At 43.8% G+C, this 20,650-nt stretch overlaps 1 protein-coding gene across 6 annotated transcripts; it reads left to right on the top strand.

Annotated features, from left to right (window-relative positions):
- smpd5 (sphingomyelin phosphodiesterase 5) lies at window positions 1-17,041 on the top strand. Of its 6 annotated transcripts, none has more exons than XM_041246458.1 (8): window positions 1-201; window positions 2,896-4,135; window positions 4,933-5,005; window positions 5,081-5,221; window positions 10,322-10,411; window positions 12,472-12,535; window positions 13,713-13,872; window positions 14,454-17,041. In XM_041246458.1, the coding sequence occupies exons 2-8, from the start codon at window positions 3,020-3,022 to the stop codon at window positions 14,553-14,555; spliced, it is 1,746 nt and encodes a 581-aa protein (XP_041102392.1). In that variant the 5' UTR covers window positions 1-201; window positions 2,896-3,019; the 3' UTR covers window positions 14,556-17,041. The 6 variants fall into 6 exon arrangements, with proteins under 6 accessions (XP_041102392.1, XP_041102391.1, XP_041102390.1 ...); XM_041246457.1 differs by having other exon boundaries at window positions 13,713-14,052; XM_041246456.1 differs by lacking the exon at window positions 14,454-17,041 and having other exon boundaries at window positions 3,012-4,135; window positions 13,713-14,447.
- The last annotated feature ends 3,609 nt before the right edge of the window (window positions 17,042-20,650 follow it).

The raw sequence follows: 20,650 nt of genomic DNA, 5'->3' as shown, positions 1-20,650 counted from the left end.
CTTTTTCTGATCGTGGAGATGGCACCTCTATATATGTTTTACGTCAAGTCATTAAAATAGGCTCAGAAAAATAAATAAATAAATAAATAACTCGGTGTTGTCCCCCCCCCCCCCCCGTCCCCATCACCCTCCCCTAAAGGCTGAACTTTGACCTACTTTTTTTCTGTTTCCCAGGTAAGAAGAATCGGCTGTCTGTCTCAGGTGAGCGAAAGATTGATTCTGTTCGTTTTACTGTAGCGCTGGCTGCCGGTACGTTACAATATTTTTAAAATGTGTTTTAGTCATATTACGTACATAACTCCTGACAAAAGAAACGCAATTTATAAGGAAGTCTAATTCCCGATATCGAGGGCTACATTCAAAGTTATTTCAATGCTTGGACTTTGTTTTGTAACGACGCAACCTTAATTTGATACGTTAAAACGAGAAATACAGCCTTCTGGTTATATAATTCAATACATATATTAACGACAGGTATTGTTTTCGGACACCAAAGGATAGCACAGAGACGTGATACATATAATTGACCTACTTCGAATGATCACCATACCACGTTAGCCTGCTGTGTACATGTATGTATTTATTTTTTTAACTAGCTTGTCGAACACAGCGTGGTCTGTACTCTCGTTGCTGCGCCGCTATCATAACTGCAGTTATAATTATTATTATTATTATTATTATTATTATTATTATTATTATTATTATTATTATTGATATTTGTTATGTTTAGGAGCGCTTTCCATCTACACATTTAGATGATTAGCGCCCTCTGTCTGTAGTCATTAGTCGCATTTTCCTTGTTGTCTTAACTCGTCTATAAATTCCTGCTTTTCTTGTTTCCCTAGTTAGTATGTTCAGTTATTATTTTTTTCTCGCCTTCCTTCCTCTTTCCCTTTTCCCAACAAGCTGCCAACATCCTCTTCAAGCTCTTTCTTTGTTCTTCAAATTTCTCACACTTTATCACGTAATGCTCCACTTGTGGAATTGTACACTTCTGACATAAACCATTGATATATTTATCTTGTCTAAATAAATGACTATAAAGAGTAGTATGTCCAATCCTTAGCCTATCCAGAGGTCTTTCCTGCCCAATTCCTTATTTATCCTGCTATTATTAACCTTGTTCTGAATATTATAATGAAACCTTCCTTGTACACATCTCTCCTGCAATTCTTTTATTAGCTTGTTTTACAAAGACTCCCATGTCCTGAGATCCCATAGGAATCACCACATCAATCTCCTCCCTTTTTAACCAATGTTTTGCTGCTAGATGTACCATTGCATTGCCCAGTATACCAGCATGCCTAGGAATCCATGTTAACTTAACTTTATTGTACAACCGTTGTGCTCTGAATTATCTAAAAAGGGATCTCCTTCCTATTACCACAAGCTCCTTTTAAAGCATTAAGCACACTTAATGTGTCTGTAAATGTGACTGCTTTCTTAGGATTTAATTTCGCTATTTTAATTATCGCAAATAAAATAGCTACTGTTTCTGCTGCATATACTGATAAATGGTCAGACAGCCTAGCTATTTTACAAACTGCACTTTATTGTATTACTGTATCAGTATGCAGCTAACTCCCAGCCTCTTCAGCCTGTTGCAGACCCTAGTAGATAACTATAGCAGTAGCAGCTAACTCCCAGCCTCTTCAGCCTGTTGCAGACCCTAGTAGATAACTATAGCAGTAGCAGCTAACTCCCAGCCTCTTCAGCCTGTTGCAGACCCTAGTAGATAACTATAGCAGTATGCAGCTAACTCCCAGCCTCTTCAGTCTGTTGCAGACCCTAGTAGATAACTATAGCAGTATGCAGCTAACTCTGCTCCCAGCCTCTTCAGTCTGTTGCAGACCCTAGTAGATAACTATAGCAGTATGCAGCTAACTCTGCTCCCAGCCTCTTCAGTCTGTTGCAGACCCTAGTAGATAACTATAGCAGTATGCAGCTAACTCTGCTCCCAGCCTCTTCAGTCTGTTGCAGACCCTAGTAGATAACTATAGCAGTATGCAGCTAACTCTGCTCCCAGCCTCTTCAGTCTGTTGCAGACCCTAGTAGATAACTATAGCAGTATGCAGCTAACTCTGCTCCCAGCCTCTTCAGTCTGTTGCAGACCCTAGTAGATAACTATAGCAGTATGCAGCTAACTCTGCTCCCAGCCTCTTCAGCCTGTTGCAGACCCTAGTAGATAAGAGCGCTGGTGCACGGTACTTGGGCCAGCCTATCAGCTGACCTGCTGGGACTGGAGCCTTCTTTGTCAGCCTTGGAAAGTCTTGCAGATGGCAGACCAGGGATTCGTGGTCATTTCTTTCTGTGGCAGCCTCATTGCCCTTTGCTGCTCAGACCACCCATTCACGTATGGGTGGCCTTGCATTCTGTAGGCAATGGGAATCTAGCTGAGAACCCCCCTCCCCTTATTCATGATGATTACTGATCAACTACACACCAGATGGTGGAGCCTACATAGCCGTTTAATACACACACACAATTGAATTGTGTGAAGGTACACGATCCAGATCACTTTAAACAGATTCATATTTTTAAACATGGTGTTCAGAAGCCTTTCACTAAATCCATTAAAAACGCATCACCGACAAGTGTTTCTAATCTTCAATGTGGCTGTTTTAATACCCTTTATATATATATATATATATATATATATAAAAACAAGGTTTTTCTTAAAATGAATCACACATTCTCTGGTATAATTGGTTGCTTCTGGAGTGTATTGTACGTATGAGCTCTCTTGTTTTTAACTTTGTACATTGCTCTGGGATGCCATGGTGTGAAGGGCGCTATATACAAATTAATTTGTATTATATAAACATAGTACAATTTTTATTTTAGAACTTGGTTACAGGACTTTTATAAGTTTCTCTTACACTTTTGTTTTTTCAGATATGAGAAACCAGTAGAACACTATGTAACAACTGTAAGCCAACCTTGAAACAAGAAGCCCGACAACTCAATAAAAACACAAGCCCTTTTTCTGCTACTCTCCTTTGCTTCCTCAGAAGTGCTCATGGCTCTGCGTGAATCTCCCTTTGCCAACGGGTTCATCGCTGGCCTGCACAGCCTCTCCTGGTGGCTCATTTTCCCCTGCTTCTGGTTTATGGACCGGATGATCGCAGTCTGCCTCCCCACCACTCTGGAGAAGAAGCAGCAACATGAGGAGGCGTGCTATCTCGGTCCACTCCGAGTGTTCTTTGGTTTCCTCGTCTTCCTGGCTCTCTTCGTGCTCACGGCTCCTGTAGCCCTGATTGGCTTCCTCATGTGGGTGCCCCTGCAGTTGGCACGCAGGCCCTTCATCTACTTCCAGCGGACAACTACAAATCCGGAGGAGGGGGCTGTAAAGAATCTGGCAGAGGCGAAGGAAAGCTTCAGCTTTGTGACAGCCAACCTCTGCCTTCTTCCTGATAGCTTAGCCCGGTTTAATAACCTGGGCCACAGCCAGGCGAGGTCCAAACAGATTGGTCAGACTATCATTCAGAGTGTCAACAGGCCCCGGATTAAGAGTTGCGTGGTCTCGCCCAGCAGCGACACAATGAGCCATTGCAGCCGGGACAACCTCCTCCCACCCTCTCCTTATTATGGGTCCATAGACTCCCAGCTCCCCAGCAGGCCTTGCTTGGAATTTGATTCCAGCCTGCCCTTGGAGGAGGTCGTCTGCGAAAGTGGGGGAGGGGAGGGGGGTTCTAGCACCAACGTTGCCGACATCATTGGTGGAACAAAGCAGAATGCTGGCAAGCCGGACGTTTCTCCTGACGCAGCAGAAGTGATGAACGGCACCAATTTCAACCAGAATTCCAACAGGTGCAAGGATGGTTGGAAATCTCATAAAGATATCCCCTGGGAGATCTCTCCATTGTTCCCTGCCAACACAGACTTTGTCTGTCTCCAGGAGGTTTTCGACAAGAGAGCAGCCCAGAAGTTGAAAGACATCCTGAGCCCCATCTTCAGCCACATGCTCTATGACGTGGGTATCTATGCCTTCCACGGCTGCTGCTCCAGCTTTAAGTTCTTCAACAGCGGCCTCTTCTTTGCCAGCCGCTACCCTGTCCTGGACGCCTCCTTCCACTGCTACCCCAATGGGAGGGGGGAGGATGCTTTGGCTGCTAAAGGATTGCTTTGTGTCAAGGTAAGGACTCCTAATGTCCTCCTCTTCATTGTGGCAAATGAGCCTTCTTTCTCAAAGGCCCAGCACACTTGGGTGGTTTCCAGATTACACTATAGTAATAATAGTAATAATGATAATCTATTTTATAAAGCGCCTAAATGCACGCATCTCTAAGCGTTGTAGAACCACAAAAAACACAGAGAACCATATATACATACAGCATATTAAGAGTATACATAATATAAAAAGAAATTACACAAATCAAAAACTGAGTCATGATAAAATTGCCTGAACGTAAAAGTGTGTCTTTAAAAACTGTTTTTTAAAAGCGTGAACGGGCTTGGCGCCCGAGGATGAAGAAGATAGTTACGAACGGGTGTGTAACATGTAAGCAATCGAGCAATGTAACATGGAGCTGTCAGTCTGCTAGTGCTACCTTTGGATAGGTTATCGGAAATGTGGGAAAATGTCCCGGCTGTAGGCTTTAACTATATATCGGAAGAGTGTGATTAAGAGCAGGTAACAAGTGTAGAGTGTTTTTCTGTGTCAGGCCTGCGAGTGAAGAGAGCAAGAGAAAGTACACTCTCAACTTGATTAGAGGCAGCCCCCAACACTTACAAAAATATTGGAAGTCATTCAGTCTACATACAAAACAGATGGAATGCTGATTCTTAATGGTATATGGTATGCTTATTTAGATTCTGTTGAAATGTTTAGAATGCTTTCGGCAAAATTGTAAGTGTCTTTCCAGTGGGGATGTGACTTATCATTTTATCTCAAATTAGGCCTGTAAGTGACTGCTTTTGTATGTGTTTCAGGTCCAAGTTGGTAGAAATCCCCAGAAGAATATTGTGGGATATTTTAACTGCACGCATCTTCATGCTCCTGAAGGTAAATGCTGTCCTTGATCTCCACCACCACCTCTTCGTTATATTCTTGAGCTAAGTGTTGTGCTTTCTCTCCTAGCTGATGCAGAAATCCGCTGTGCACAGCTGACTCTGGTGAGCCAGTGGATCAGTGATTTCCAGGCACTCACAAAGAAAGATGATGAGATTGTAGTGTTTGATACACTCTGTGGGGACTTCAATTTCGACAACTGCTCCCCTGGTGAGTTCATTGTAGGTTGCAAATACTGTATGCAGGGGTGTAGTGCTGCCGTTGGACAGGGAGAGCCCCGCTAACGTACTGTATCAGCGCTGTGCTGAGGTGTCAGCGTTTTACAATTAGATGTAATAATTGGACCAGGTCTTATTTTTAGACCCATATATCACAAATCAATAGATAAAATAAGCTAAACATTTATCTAAAAGACAAAACTCAATCGCAACAAACAGATAAAAGGTACCTGGGGCCTCACACAACTGTGTATTTAAAAAATAAAATGGATTCACTTCTGTTTCAGGACCTCCTCGGTCTCGTTCGCGTTCAAGCGGCTGCAATAGAACAGGACACGAGCTGATCCTGGACCAAACCATTCAATATACCAGAGGGGGGAGTGTTACGCATAGGATTGATAATAATAATGACAGTGTTTTAATCATGTGTGTATCAGTGTGTGAAACTAACTAACTGTAAGTCTAGTGCCTTGCACTATTGCTTTACTGTAATACCTTACCTGATTGTCTGAATTTGTAATGAATTGGTACGCTTGTTAACCCTTTCAATTACGGTAACTACGGTAGAGTGATACGCTGCGGTTGTGTAGAGCGATACGCTGCGGTTGTGTAGAGCGATACGCTGCGGTTGTGTAGAGCGTTACGTGCGGTTGTGTAGAGCGTTACGCTGCGGTTGTGTAGAGCGTTACGCTGCGGTTGTGTAGAGCGTTACGCTGCGGTTGTGTAGAGCGTTACGCTGCGGTTCTGTAGCGTTAGGCTGCGGTTGTGTAGAGCGTTACGCTGCGGTTGTGTAGAGCGATACGCTGCGGTTGTGTAGAGCGTTACGCTGCGGTTGTGTAGAGCGTTACGCTGCGGTTCTGTAGAGCGATACGCTGCGGTTCTGTAGAGCGATACGCTGCGGTTCTGTAGAGCGCTACGCTGCGGTTGTGTAGAGCGTTACGCTGCGGTTGTGTAGAGCGTTACGCTGCGGTTCTGTAGAGCGTTACGCTGCGGTTGTGTAGAGCGTTACGCTGCGGTTGTGTAGAGCGTTACGCTGCGGTTGTGTAGAGCGTTACGCTGCGGTTGTGTAGAGCGATACGCTGCGGTTCTGTAGAGCGTTACGCTGCGGTTGTGTAGAGCGTTACGCTGCGGTTGTGTAGAGCGTTACGCTGCGGTTGTGTAGAGCGTTACGCTGCGGTTCTGTAGAGCGTTACGCTGCGGTTCTGTAGTTACGCTGCGGTTGTGTAGAGCGTTACGCTGCGGTTGTGTAGAGCGTTACGCTGCGGTTGTGTAGAGCGTTACGCTGCGGTTGTGTAGAGAGTTACGCTGCGGTTCTGTAGAGCGTTACGCTGCGGTTCTGTAGAGCGTTACGCTGCGGTTGTGTAGAGCGTTACGCTGCGGTTCTGTAGAGCGTTACGCTGCGGTTGTGTAGAGCGTTACGCTGCGGTTGTGTAGAGCGTTACGCTGCGGTTCTGTAGAGCGATACGCTGCGGTTCTGTAGAGCGTTACGCTGCGGTTGTGTAGAGCGTTACGCTGCGGTTCTGTAGAGCGTTACGCTGCGGTTCTGTAGAGCGTTACGCTGCGGTTGTGTAGAGCGTTACGCTACGCGCTGCGGTTCTGTAGAGCGATACGCTGCGGTTCTGTAGAGCGTTACGCTGCGGTTGTGTAGAGCGTTACGCTGCGGTTCTGTAGAGCGTTACGCTGCGGTTCTGTAGAGCGCGCTGCGGTTCTGTAGAGCGTTACGCTGCGGTTCTGTAGAGCGATACGCTGCGGTTCTGTAGAGCATACGCTGCGGTTGTGTAGAGAGTTACGCTGCGGTTCTGTAGAGCGCTGCGGTTCTGTAGAGCGTTACGCTGCGGTTCTGTAGAGCGTTACGCTGCGGTTGTGTAGAGCGTTACGCTGCGGTTCTGTAGAGCGATACGCTGCGGTTCTGTAGAGCGTTACGCTGCGGTTCTGTAGAGCGTTACGCTGCGGTTCTGTAGAGCGTTACGCTGCGGTTGTGTAGAGCGTTACGCTGCGGTTCTGTAGAGCGTTAGGCTGCGGTTGTGTAGAGCGTTACGCTGCGGTTCTGTAGAGCGTTACGCTGCGGTTCTGTAGAGCGATACGCTGCGGTTCTGTAGAGCGTTACGCTGCGGTTGTGTAGAGCGTTACGCTGCGGTTCTGTAGAGCGTTACGCTGCGGTTCTGTAGAGCGTTACGCTGCGGTTCTGTAGAGCGTTACGCTGCGGTTGTGTAGAGCGTTACGCTGCGGTTCTGTGTAGAGCGTTACGCTGCGGTTCTGTAGAGCGTTACGCTGCGGTTCTGTAGAGCGTTACGCTGCGGTTGTGTAGAGCGTTACGCTGCGGTTGTGTAGAGCGTTACGCTGCGGTTCTGTAGAGCGTTACGCTGCGGTTGTGTAGAGCGTTACGCTGCGGTTGTGTAGAGCGTTACGCTGCGGTTCTGTAGAGCGTTACGCTGCGGTTGTGTAGAGCGTTACGCTGCGGTTGTGTAGAGCGTTACGCTGCGGTTCTGTAGAGCGTTACGCTGCGGTTGTGTAGAGCGTTACGCTGCGGTTCTGTAGAGCGTTACGCTGCGGTTGTGTAGAGCGTTACGCTGCGGTTCTGTAGAGCGTTACGCTGCGGTTCTGTAGAGCGTTACGCTGCGGTTGTGTAGAGCGTTACGCTGCGGTTCTGTAGAGCATTACGCTGCGGTTGTGTAGAGCGTTACGCTGCGGTTCTGTAGAGCGATACGCTGCGGTTGTGTAGAGCGTTACGCTGCGGTTGTGTAGAGCGTTACGCTGCGGTTCTGTAGAGCGTTACGCTGCGGTTCTGTAGAGCGTTACGCTGCGGTTCTGTAGAGCGATACGCTGCGGTTCTGTAGAGCGCTGCGGTTGTGTAGAGCGTTACGCTGCGGTTCTGTAGAGCGTTACGCTGCGGTTCTGTAGAGCGTTACGCTGCGGTTGTGTAGAGCGTTACGCTGCGGTTCTGTAGAGCGTTACGCTGCGGTTGTGTAGAGCGTTACGCTGCGGTTCTGTAGAGCGTTACGCTGCGGTTCTGTAGAGCGTTACGCTGCGGTTCTGTAGAGCGTTACGCTGCGGTTCTGTAGAGCGATACGCTGCGGTTCTGTAGAGCATTACGCTGCGGTTGTGTAGAGAGTTACGCTGCGGTTGTGTAGAGCGTTACGCTGCGGTTCTGTAGAGCGTTACGCTGCGGTTGTGTAGAGCGTTACGCTGCGGTTCTGTAGAGCGTTACGCTGCGGTTCTGTAGAGCGTTACGCTGCGGTTCTGTAGAGCGATACGCTGCGGTTCTGTAGAGCGTTACGCTGCGGTTCTGTAGCGTTACGCTGCGGTTGTGTAGAGCGTTACGCTGCGGTTGTGTAGAGCGTTACGCTGCGGTTCTGTAGAGCGTTACGCTGCGGTTCTGTAGAGCGATACGCTGCGGTTCTGTAGAGCGATACGCTGCGGTTCTGTAGCGTTAGGCTGCGGTTGTGTAGAGCGTTACGCTGCGGTTCTGTAGAGCGTTACGCTGCGGTTGTGTAGAGCGTTACGCTGCGGTTCTGTAGAGCGATACGCTGCGGTTCTGTAGAGCGATACGCTGCGGTTGTGTAGAGAGTTACGCTGCGGTTCTGTAGCGTTACGCTGCGGTTGTGTAGAGCGTTACGCTGCGGTTGTGTAGAGCGATACGCTGCGGTTCTGTAGAGCGTTACGCTGCGGTTGTGTAGAGCGTTACGCTGCGGTTCTGTAGCGTTAGGCTGCGGTTGTGTAGAGCGTTACGCTGCGTTCTGTAGCGTTAGGCTGCGGTTGTGTAGAGCGTTACACTGCGGTTCTGTAGAGCGTTACGCTGCGGTTGTGTAGAGCGTTACGCTGCGGTTCTGTAGCGTTACGCTGCGGTTGTGTAGAGCGTTACGCTGCGGTTCTGTAGCGTTACACTGCGGTTGTGTAGAGCGTTACGCTGCGGTTCTGTAGCGTTACACAGCGGTTGTGTAGAGCGTTACGCTGTGGTTGTGTAGAGCGTTACGCTGCGGTTCTGTAGCGTTAGGCTGCGGTTGTGTAGAGCGTTACGCTGCGGTTGTGTAGAGTGTATAGGGAAACGGGGACAGCCAGTGGCATAGCAGGGTTTGGTTGTGGGTGGTAGATAATAGTGACCCCTCACTTCTAAGTATAGCACTACACCACTGACTATGTAGGTACAGTACAGTACAATGCAATACAAACCCCCTTTCTATAGTGCCTTAATCACAAGAATCCCAAAGCACTTTAATGTTTCATTATTTTTTTCTTCTCAGGATATCTTGTGACCACCTGTACCTGGCAGTTTACCTTATGCAAGCATATTCTGTTTTTGCTCTTAATATAATTTGAACCCTTTAGCAGCACCTCAATTACATTAAAAAATGTAATAAAAAATGTAATAACAGAAATTGTATAAAAAGAAAATGCTTTTTGTGTAAACTAGGTAAAGTAAGATTAAAAATGCTATGTTGTAAAAACATGTTATCAGTCTGCAATATTGTAGCAAGATAGTCTGACAGTGTAGCTGTCTGTGCAGCAACAGCTTTGGTAGGATAATTCTATTAACTGAAAGGCTGGGCCGTTGCAGTGTCTGTCTCGTCTTTATTGACAGTGCCAAGCTGTTTTATTACAAAGGGCACAAGAGAATGTAGGGAACAACAGATGAGCGATGCCTGTCTTTTGCTTGGAAGAATGTCAGAGTTTTTTGGAGGACAGTCTGTAATGGTTTCAACAGGCATATTTATGAGGGTTACACAAACTGATTGCTCTATGATCTTCATCACCTTGAGACGTTTTGTTGGTTAGTCTGATTTTACTCTTGTGTATAATAATGTTTATTCTCAGGTAGTCAGTCTGTTTGAAGGCTGTTAGATGCATCCTGTTTGTTTAAAAGCATAATCTGCAGTTTGTGTTCTGAGTAAGTCAGATTCTGTTATAATTCAATGAGGAGTAGTCTGTGTTCCCAGTTTTGAGGTGAGTGCTTGTGTAATAATGTACAGGAAAAGTGCGACCCACCTATCATGTATCCAACAAACATGCAAAGTAAATTTGAGCCCCGCTTGATGAAGAGGATATGTGAACCCTGTCGGTAACATGATCGGTTCTGTTTGTTTCCTCTTAACAGATGACTCCCAAGAGCAGAAGCACAAGATCTTTGATGACTATCGAGATCCGTGTCGAGTTGGGCCAGGCCAGGACAAGCCCTGGGTCACAGGTTAGCTGCTGGTCTGCCTATCACCGCTGATCTCAAAGGCATTCTGGGTATTGGATGACAAGGGTGCAAGTCAATCACTAACTTCCCCCTCCTCGCTTCCCTCAAACTTCACATTGCTAACTTCCCTTAAGGGTAGTGGGGGAAGGGAAGGAAAGTGCACTTCCTTGCAGAGAAGCAATTGATCAGTTTGCCCCCTATGTAACCTCTGCAATTTCAGTATTCCTATGTAAATACAAGGTAAATACTGTACAATGTGTATTACATGAAGCAACAGTGACATCCAGTGGCCAGGTGTAAGTACTGTAAGGATTCTTTTAATAAGAAATATCCCAATCCCACTATACAGCAATGGTTCTCAACCCTGGTCCTGGGGACCCACTGTTTCTGCTGGTTTTCATTCTAACTGAGCTCTCAATCACTTAACTAGGCAATTTAACTGATTAGTTCAATTAGACCTTTTTAAAACATTTAAACAGTTGCATAACTTGAACTCTGCAACCGTTTATGAACAGAAAACAATTAAAAAGGTCTAATTAAGCAAATTATCAGTTCAGTTAAGGGTCTATTTTTTATTAATTTTTTTAACTCAAGTTTTTTCCCCCAATTTGGAATGCCTAATTGTTATTTGTCCCGGTTCACCTCTGCAGCCTGGCGACTCGGGAAACTGAGGCTGGAACACGCGTTCTCCGAAACGTGCTCCTGCCAATTTTTTGCACTGCAGATCCACAGCGAGGCCACCAGAGCTATAGTGCCGGAGAACAACACAGATCTGATGGCTCCACTGCAGAACCGCAGGCGCCCGACCTAAACCCTCCCTAGCCAGGCAGCGCTCGGTCAATTATGCACCCCCTGGCAACCCCCGGTCACTGTTGGCAATGACCTGGATTCGATCATGATCTCCAGACTATAGGGCGCATCCTGCACTTCATGCGGAGCGCCTTTACTGGATGCGCTACTCGGGAGGCCCAGATAAAGGTCTAGTTAGGTAACTGAGAAGTGGGTTGGAATGAAGACCAGCAGCTCAACCCTCAGGACCAGGGTTGAGCAACACTGCTCTACAGTATGGCATTTAGATGCTGCTGTTAGACAGAGCCTTGTTTATTAGAAAGCTGATGAAATAACAGGCGAAACGGGTTTTAGTTTTAAATCGACCACCGAGCAACTCTGAATCTCTGCAAGGCTGTCCAGAAATCATTCTTTTTAGTCACCCATTTACTGATATTGTAAGTAAACTTCCCTGTAGCTGAAACATTTAAGTATTACAGATACCACCATTGAATGCTTTGTAGTTCTGGATATACACAAAGAATAATATGAACAAACACATTCTGTAAAACAGCTGTGAAACAACACAGGCTTCAGCCTTTTCACAACTAGTTTAAAAAACAAAATACCCTATGTTCTCTATAAACCATGTTCACCCTAACAGATTAATTAGAGTGATGCTGTGTATCATGCTTACCAGTTCAGAGATCTTCTGGTCTGGTTAGAGTGAGGCTCTCACTGTGTATCATGCTTACCAGTTCAGAGATCTGGTCTGGTTAGAGTGAGGCTGTCACTGTGAATCATGCTTACCAGTTCAGAGATCTTACCTGTTCAGAGATCTGCTTACCAGTTCAGAGAGCTGGTCTGGTTAGAGTGAGGCTGTCACTGTGAATCATGCTTACCAGTTCAGAGACCTCCTGGTCTGGTTAGAGGCAGGCATTAGGATTCTAAACAGTTAGTTTCTGAACAGGAAAGCACAAGCCAACAAACAGACTATACTTCAGTGTATTTATGTTTTGTTTCTTTACTTAGCTAGTAGGACATTGACAAGCTGTGGAATTCCTGTTATATTAATTACATTCAAATAATAGAAGAAAAAAAGCAGAGGTTTTCAGACCGCTGTTACGAAATGCAATAAAATTGCAAAATAAGTCTATTGATTTCATGGGGAGTGAGTTAAAAAATGATTGTCTAATAATTGGAATATGAGCAAGAGAGGCACCTCAGTCTGGTATTTTCACTTCAGAGTGATTCCTTTTGCTGCAGGAATAATATTATTAACCTTGTTTTGACAGGAACTCTATTGGAGCAGCCTACAATGTATGATGAAGAAGTTTTGACCTCGGAAAGCCTGCAGAGGTAAAGAATGAAATGCAGTCTGTATCGCACACCTTTGTGGAAATGCATCATGGGGCTGATGACTGAAGCATCATTATAGGGGAAGGGTTGTGCTATTGTAAACATTGCTGCACTTCTAAAGCTTAACATATTTCATGAACTGGTTTGAGATGCTGGCTTCATATTTTCAGTGTGTTCCGCAAACTCACTGGGTCTCATTCTGCATGATCTGCTCATACAGTAGATCAGTGTGTGCAATGCATTTGTATTGTGGTAGACCACTAGACTGTCCTTTAACATCTGCTCATACAGTAGAAGAAAATACAAAGTAGAATCGGAGCATTGTTTTCGTGCACCAGGTTTACAATGCACCAATCTATTATTACACACTGGAATTGAGTGCTGTAGCTGTGCAAATAAATTGGGAGTTTTATATCACATTTATTTTTTATTTGGATTCTAATGATATTGTGTTTCACAAAAAACTTAACTGTTGAAGGATCATTTCAAGATCAGTTTCATTTTTTTTGACATGTTATGATATTAAACAAAGCAGACAGTTGTGAAGTGTGGTTTCGTTCCCTGGTTGCCATTTATTCTGAGGGACAGACACCCCACACCCCTGTTGCTGTAACTATGATCTATATGCACTGTAAAGCACTGCTATACTGTGCTTAGGGAAGAGCATTTGAATGGCTACTTAGAGATTGCCCTTCTGTTAATTGTTCACATACTGTATCCCTGCAGTAAACATCCTGAATTTCAGGAAGTGTCATTGTATCAGCTTGAAACTTCATGAAAAATGAAACCAGTGCCTGTAGTGTTCCATCTCCTTGTTACTACAGGCTGAGAGAGGATTACAGTGTTAGAACTCTGCTTACATCCAAGGGTGGGTCAATTCCTTTTTTTTCAGCTCCATTTCCAGTTCATTTTTAAATTCCAATTCCCATTCCAAGACCTTCAAGGGGATTCCTTTGAATAAATTGGAATGGGAATTTGAATTGACTTTGAAAAGGAATTGGAGTTGACCCAACTCTGCTTACAACATGTTCATGAGCGAATGTTCATTGTTTATTGCAGGATTCCCTTGACTCTTGGTTCTTCATCATGGAACTCCCAGCACTCTCTGTGTGTGCTCCTGCTCCTTTGCCATGTTCCTGAGCTGTTGATTCTGTTTTTTCTTTGTTGCAATAATTAGGAGTTTGTCAAATGAAGCTGTGCGGAGGAGGTTCATCGCTCCTCCCGTTGGCTTAGACAACTGTTCCTGTGACTACCAAGAGCCTGGAGCCCCCTGGGCGGGGAGACGCATCGACTACATGCTGTACAGAGAGTCAACCCTCTCCCAGAACTGCAAAACCGTGAGTCACCTTCCCTACATGCTGTACAGAGAGTCAACCCTCTCCCAGAACTGCAAAACCGTGAGTCACCTTCCCTACGTGCTGTACAGAGAGTCAACCCTCTCCCAGAACTGTAAAACCGTGAGTCACCTTCCCTACATGCTGTACAGAGAGTCAACCCTCTCCCAGAACTGCAAAACCATGAGTCACCTTCCCTACGTGCTGTACAGAGAGTCAATTCTCTCCCAGAATTGCAAAACCGTGAGTCACCTTCCCTGCATGCACTGTATACATGAAAATGTACAATTTGTGTCAGCTGCACACAATTCACAGCGTGACTCCTGCATCTTCCAATGTTATAGGTGGGCCAGGTGAAGTATCTTGTCACTAAGTGGTGACATCCATAGTCTGTTAGTCCTGTGTTCAAACCATGACACACTGCACCACTGTACTTTAACTGGACTTTCAAAACAGCAGATCTAGAAAAGATAACCCCAATAAACCAGACATAGGTATGCCTATAAACAATGTTATTACTTTTATGTTGTAAGGGTTAAACACTATGCTTACTAATTTAAAGAATTTATGTATTTATTTGACAGGAAATTGAGGAATTCACTTTTATCACTCAGCTTGCTGGACTGACAGATCATATACCTGTGGGCATGAGACTCTGTGTGTCTGTGAATACAGAGGATCTGTGAGGACGACAGGAAAACTGAGCACATTCGTTATTGCAGAATTCGTTTTCAACATGATACAGAAAGAACAATTGTCAACAGAGATGGCCAGCTGTATTAATAACACACAAACCCCTAAATCATTAGGGTGCATTGCAGGGTCATTTAAAAGGAGCAGTGTGGATAGAGTTGGTGGGTAATGCATTCGACACATGTTCTGCCACAGATATTTCCATAGATTTTTGTGAAGTTGGGATTTCTTGCAGACTTTTGGGCGATGAAGGTGAAAAATGAACTGAGACAAAGTTTGTTCCTAAACCTACTTGCAGATTTTAATTGCACTGGATTGTGAGTTTATGATTTTTTATTTTTTGTTTTTAAGAATTTGTTTTTAAATATTCTACCTGGTTGATTGTGTTTTGAAATACAAGACTAAACTATGTCTAAAATCTGTAGGATATAATTTTTGACTGTGTCCCATCACCTCCTTTTAAGGGGCTTTGAAAGGGTTACTTGTGTTGGTATTTTTTTGATTTGTTATGTTTTTGTGTTTTTTTTTTTTTTTTAATCGTTGAAACACACAATCTCTTACAGCCTTTTATGGTGGGCTGAATTCAGTTATATTTTGTTTAGAAGGGGTACACAGCAATTTCATACAGTGTTAAGAATATAAAGGTAACCTGTTTTGTTGTTTGTGTGCTGCGGTCAGTTTTCATTTCATACAGTCAAAGTGCAGTATCTGCTAGAAGGACTGATCTGTGGCTTGTTTGGTGTTTAGCACCAAGCAAAGCTTTGAATCCTGAAACATTTGAAAAAGATGCTGCTGTTCATTCTAGGAAATAGGGAACATGTGTCTGAAAGATACAGCTGTGGTTCTCATGCCATACTGAGCTATGTATTTCATAATCCAAATTACGATAGTCTGATTTAAAAAAAAAAAAAAATGTATCCTTATAATAGGCAGCTGTATAAAGAGGATCTTTCACACAAAGCTTTACTTTTGAAAAGCCGCCTGTTCACAAAAAGATGTGCAAAGTCAATAACCAAAAACACTTGTTTTTCTCTTGCTAATTATTATTGCAAAACAAAACCAGTTACCTGTGTCAGACTGTTTGTTTAATGGGTTGTGCAGTATTGTTCAATGAATGTGTTTTTTTAATATGAAGAAGTAATTCAATGGCACAAGTCTTTCATCGATCTTGCGTCATACCTGTGAAAGGCCCACACTGAGCTTGTGTCTCTTCTCCAACTAGATGCACGTCATGTGTGAAATAAAAACATGTTGGTTTGCACTGCTACACAATTACTAGATTGATTTTTTTTGTGCCAAACATACAGTACTAATGAACACCCCTGGAGTATTGTAGATACAATATACAGCCGAGTTTGCACTGGGGAAGAAGAGCTGATCTATATTTGTGAAATGTGTTCAGATCTTCTACAACTTAATCTGTGTAACAAGGCAGAGACAATATCGGAGCTTTTCCTGTGCTAGAATTCCAAGACATGGAGTCAAACTAAACAGGCTGTCCAGTAAGAACATTCTGTAGCCACTATGCGGAACACAGCACAGTATTTCTAGAGTGTGCATGCTAGGTGATAATATAATAATGCAAACCCCAGTAAATGTAAAAGTAGCACTGGCCTACTGACTTACACAGTTATAATGGTATTAAAATCCCTCGTTTTAGGACTGCCTTACGCAGCAAGTTCGAAATGTCCCCCAAAATATCTTTCATTTGAATACATATAGAGTAGTGTAAAACTTTAGTAGAACAAAGCACCTCTTACCCACACATCTGCAGTATGCTGACAGGCTTTAAGCCTTATCTCTGAACTTCACAAATTCCTGTTGTGTTATATTATTCCTACTGGCATTATTATCTAATTGCATTCTAATTATAATTAACTGTCAATTTTACACTTAACCCACTTTGTTTGGCTGCCAGAGCTGGAATACTCTGTCTGTCCAATTACAGAACTCCAACCCTAACCGATTCTGGCTTTGTTTTGGGTGTATAAAAGCAGAGAACAGCAGGTAACTAATAGATTATTGTTGTTCTGGTTTAGATAATGATGTAGGTGAAATTTGAATGTAAAGGGTGGCATTTCTATAGAACTGAGCACTGCGCAAAATTATCAGATTTATTGAATAAGAATGTTTTAATGAAAAGGTCACAGAAAAAAAACAAAAAAACAACTAAATTATTTTCTCAATATGAAGGTAGTTTGAAGTGACAGCAAGTTCAAATTCGAGGATCCAGTGAAAGTAGTTTACTTGGTTGTAATGTGGTTTGCACATGAGAAATCTAGACTGAAAGTGAATTATTTCTGGCTGGGTTCACAGTGCCAGATTAGCACTGATGAGGAATTGGAGTGCTTTTCCAACAGATAAGGTAGTTCAAGGTTATGTATTTTATGTTGCTGTTTTATTGCAGTGCTTGTGATGACCTGTGGAAGGGCCTATTACTGCTGCTTGCCTTCGTCATTGGCAGTGGAGTTTACCGAAGTGGAGACTCATATGGCCTATGGATGTTTACCGATAGGGACATTGAAGGTATTCCTCAATATGTAGCATATTTTTTTCTTACAACAAAATATTTACATGTGTACACAAGTTCAAGTCATTTAAATAATGATTTCTAAATAGTCAAAGTTAAAATGCGTCAGTGACCAATTTCACAATATATATATATATATATATATATATATATATATATATATATATATATATATATTTATATTATATTTAAATTTTTTTTTTAAATTAACTTTTTTTAATATTACAGTTACTCCTCACACTTTTATAGTGCTGAGGATCTATCAGGAAATAGTAGCATCTTCACATCTATGGACTTGTCTTTTGAAAAAATATACATATTTCAAAAATAGAATGCAAGCAAAGAACAAAATTATATTTAAGAGGAGACGAAGGGACCAATAAGACAGCCGTGGTTAATACTTAAGTTTTTTTTAACAGTTCTTGTTTTATTACTTACTGGTTTCTAAGGCTAAAATATATGTGGTTTGGAAGCAGATATATTTTACAATTACAGTTGCATGTTATTAATGACATCACTGCTGCACGGCACCACCTATGCATGACCTGGGACTGCAGTTGATTAGTTTATTTCCATGCCAAGCTGGGTGGTTAAATCTTCAGTTTTGTGTTTCAGGATTACCACAAGTTTGCAGCTGTCTTTGTTTTAGGCTTGTGTCAGGGCATCTGGGTCATAGCCTCAGCCTCCTCGAAACTGAAACTGGTAATCAACCACAATGCTGGAGTCTACCGCTTCTACACTCACTAACAACTAGGCCAGCAGGGGGCGCTGAACCAGATCGGCATCCTCATGAAGGGCTACTCCTTATTCCATCCAGATTCAACAGCTTCATAGAGCAGCCTGGGAAACTCGCTGGATTCAGGTCCACGTTGTCAAGGAATCGGTCAATCAATCTTTATTTTATATAGAGCCTTTCATAGTGGACCACCATCACAAAGCGCTTTATAAAGTAGTGAGGAATAACTATTTCTCTAGCAGTTTTACAAATAAAGGGACATTTGTGTTTGAATGTTGGCCATTTAAAAGGTTCATTTTATGAATTATAGTCTGTGTTATTTTATACTGTCAGCAAAAAAATAAAAAATTACATTTATTTCTTATAGTCAACCTTTAGGAATTTTCAAGTGGCACAGGTGCGCCTAAATGAAAATGTATGTTTACACAAGCATTTAGTTGCATATGCGACAATTTTTTTTTTGTCACAATCTAAACTTTTAATTGCTGACACGTTGTGGATTTTGGGTCATGTGACCAAAAAAACACACCTATGTATGCTAAAAGTAACTTTTTCATAAACTGTATTATGCCTACATCAGTCTCAGTCCCTAAAATCCTTGTTTGATGTAAGATTTTAGAGACTTTGAAGCTGCTCGATTTGCTTATACTTTTGTGTACATTTTTGTATTTGTTTTTGTGGTAATTATGTGCTCTAGGCTGACACCAGACCACTGTCTTTTCCACTTTAAATTGTGCAGCCCATGGTGTATATTACCCACCCCAATTTTATGTGCCAAGTACTTCATCACAGCATGAGACACCCTAAAGTATATATTTTCTGAATCTTCACAAAATAAGGATTTTAGAAATAGGTAACATAACCTCTCCAGTCAATTGTTTGAGACCCATAATCCTGGAGCCTGAGGTAAGGTTGCCGTATGAAATAAAAACAAGTGTTTTTTGTTAAGTTAGTTGGTTTGTTTTGAATGTTTAGTTAGTCCTTCCACTACTTATGGACTGTGTGGCAATTTTCAAAACACTCCTCCAACAGAGGCCTGGCTGAGATGGACAGCGTGCGCAGTAGTACTGTGCATCCCTCCACATGCCCTTGCGGGAACACACACCGCACCTTTTTTGAGAGTAGGCTTTTCTCCCGGACTGTGGCAGCATTCTAGTAAAACGCTGTTCAATAAGCCTTGCCACCTTTTCTACTCTTTCAGTCTCTGGTACTCCTTGTGTATCGACCAAAAGGCTGGAGATCACAGAGGTCTGAAATTCAAGAAATGTGAGCTGAAGCTCTGGTGCTGTACTCGGATACACTGCGTAGGTATTGCACAGTGAGATCTGGTGCTGTATTTGGGTACACTGCATAGATACTGTACAGTGAGATCTGGTGCTGTACTCGGAAACACTGTGTAGGTATTGCACAGTGAGATCTGGTGCTGTACTCGGATACACTGTGTAGGTATTGCACAGTGAGATCTGGTGCTGTACTCGGGTACACTGCGTAGGTATTGCACAGTGAGATCTGGTGCTGTACTCGGAAACACTGTGTAGGTATTGCACAGTGAGATCTGGTGCTGTACTCGGATACACTGTGTAGGTATTGCACAGTGAGATCTGGTGCTGTACTCGGGTACACTGCGTAGGTATTGCACAGTGAGATCTGGTGCTGTACTCGGATACACTGCGTAGGTATTGCACAGTGAGATCTGGTGATGTACTCGGAAACACTGTGTAGGTATTGCACAGTGAGATCTGGTGCTGTACTTGGGTACACTGCGTAGGTATTGCAGTGAGATCTGGTGCTGTATTTGGGTACACTGCATAGATACTGTACAGTGAGATCTGGTGCTGTACTCTGGTACACTGCGTAGGTATTGCACAGTGAGATCTGGTGCTGTACTCTGGTACACTGCGTAGGTATTGCACAGTGAGATCTGGTGCTGTACTCGGGTACACTGCATAGGTATTGCACAGTGAGATCTGGTGCTGTACTCGGGTACACTGCGTAGGTATTGCACAGTGAGATCTGGTGCTGTACTCGGATACACTGTGTAGGTATTGCACAGTGAGATCTGGTGCTGTACTCGGATACACTGCGTAGGTATTGCACAGTGAGATCTGGTGCTGTACTCGGGTACACTGCGTAGGTATTGCACAGTGAGATCTGGTGATGTACTCGGAAACACTGTGTAGGTATTGCACAGTGAGATCTGGTGCTGTACTCGGATACACTGCGTAGGTATTGCACAGTGAGATCTGGTGCTGTACTCGGGTACACTGCGTAGGTATTGCACAGTGAGATCTGGTGCTGTACTCGGGTACACTGCGTAGGTATTGCACAGTGAGATCTGGTGCTGTACTCGGGTACACTGCGTAGGTATTGCACAGTGAGATCTGGTGCTGTACTCGGGTACACTGTGTAGGTATTGCACAGTGAGATCTGGTGCTGTACTTGGGTACACTGCGTAGGTATTGCACAGTGAGATCTGGTGCTGTACTCTGGTACACTGCATAGATACTGTACAGTGAGATCCGGTGCTGTACTCTGGTACACTGCGTAGGTATTGCACAGTGAGATCTGGTGCTGTACTCGGATACACTGTGTAGGTATTGCACAGTGAGATCTGGTGCTGTACTCGGGTACACTGCGTAGGTATTGCACAGTGAGATCTGGTGCTGTACTCGGGTACACTGCGTAGGTATTGCACAGTGAGATCTGGTGATGTACTCGGAAACACTGTGTAGGTATTGCACAGTGAGATCTGGTGCTGTACTCGGGTACACTGCGTAGGTATTGCACAGTGAGATCTGGTGCTGTACTCTGGTACACTGCAT

The sequence above is a fragment of the Polyodon spathula genome, chromosome 3 (genome assembly GCF_017654505.1).
Source record: "Polyodon spathula isolate WHYD16114869_AA chromosome 3, ASM1765450v1, whole genome shotgun sequence".
NCBI lineage: Eukaryota > Metazoa > Chordata > Actinopteri > Acipenseriformes > Polyodontidae > Polyodon > Polyodon spathula.
Note: the sequence above shows the minus strand (reverse complement) of the source record. Positions and strands in the feature narration are given on the sequence as shown.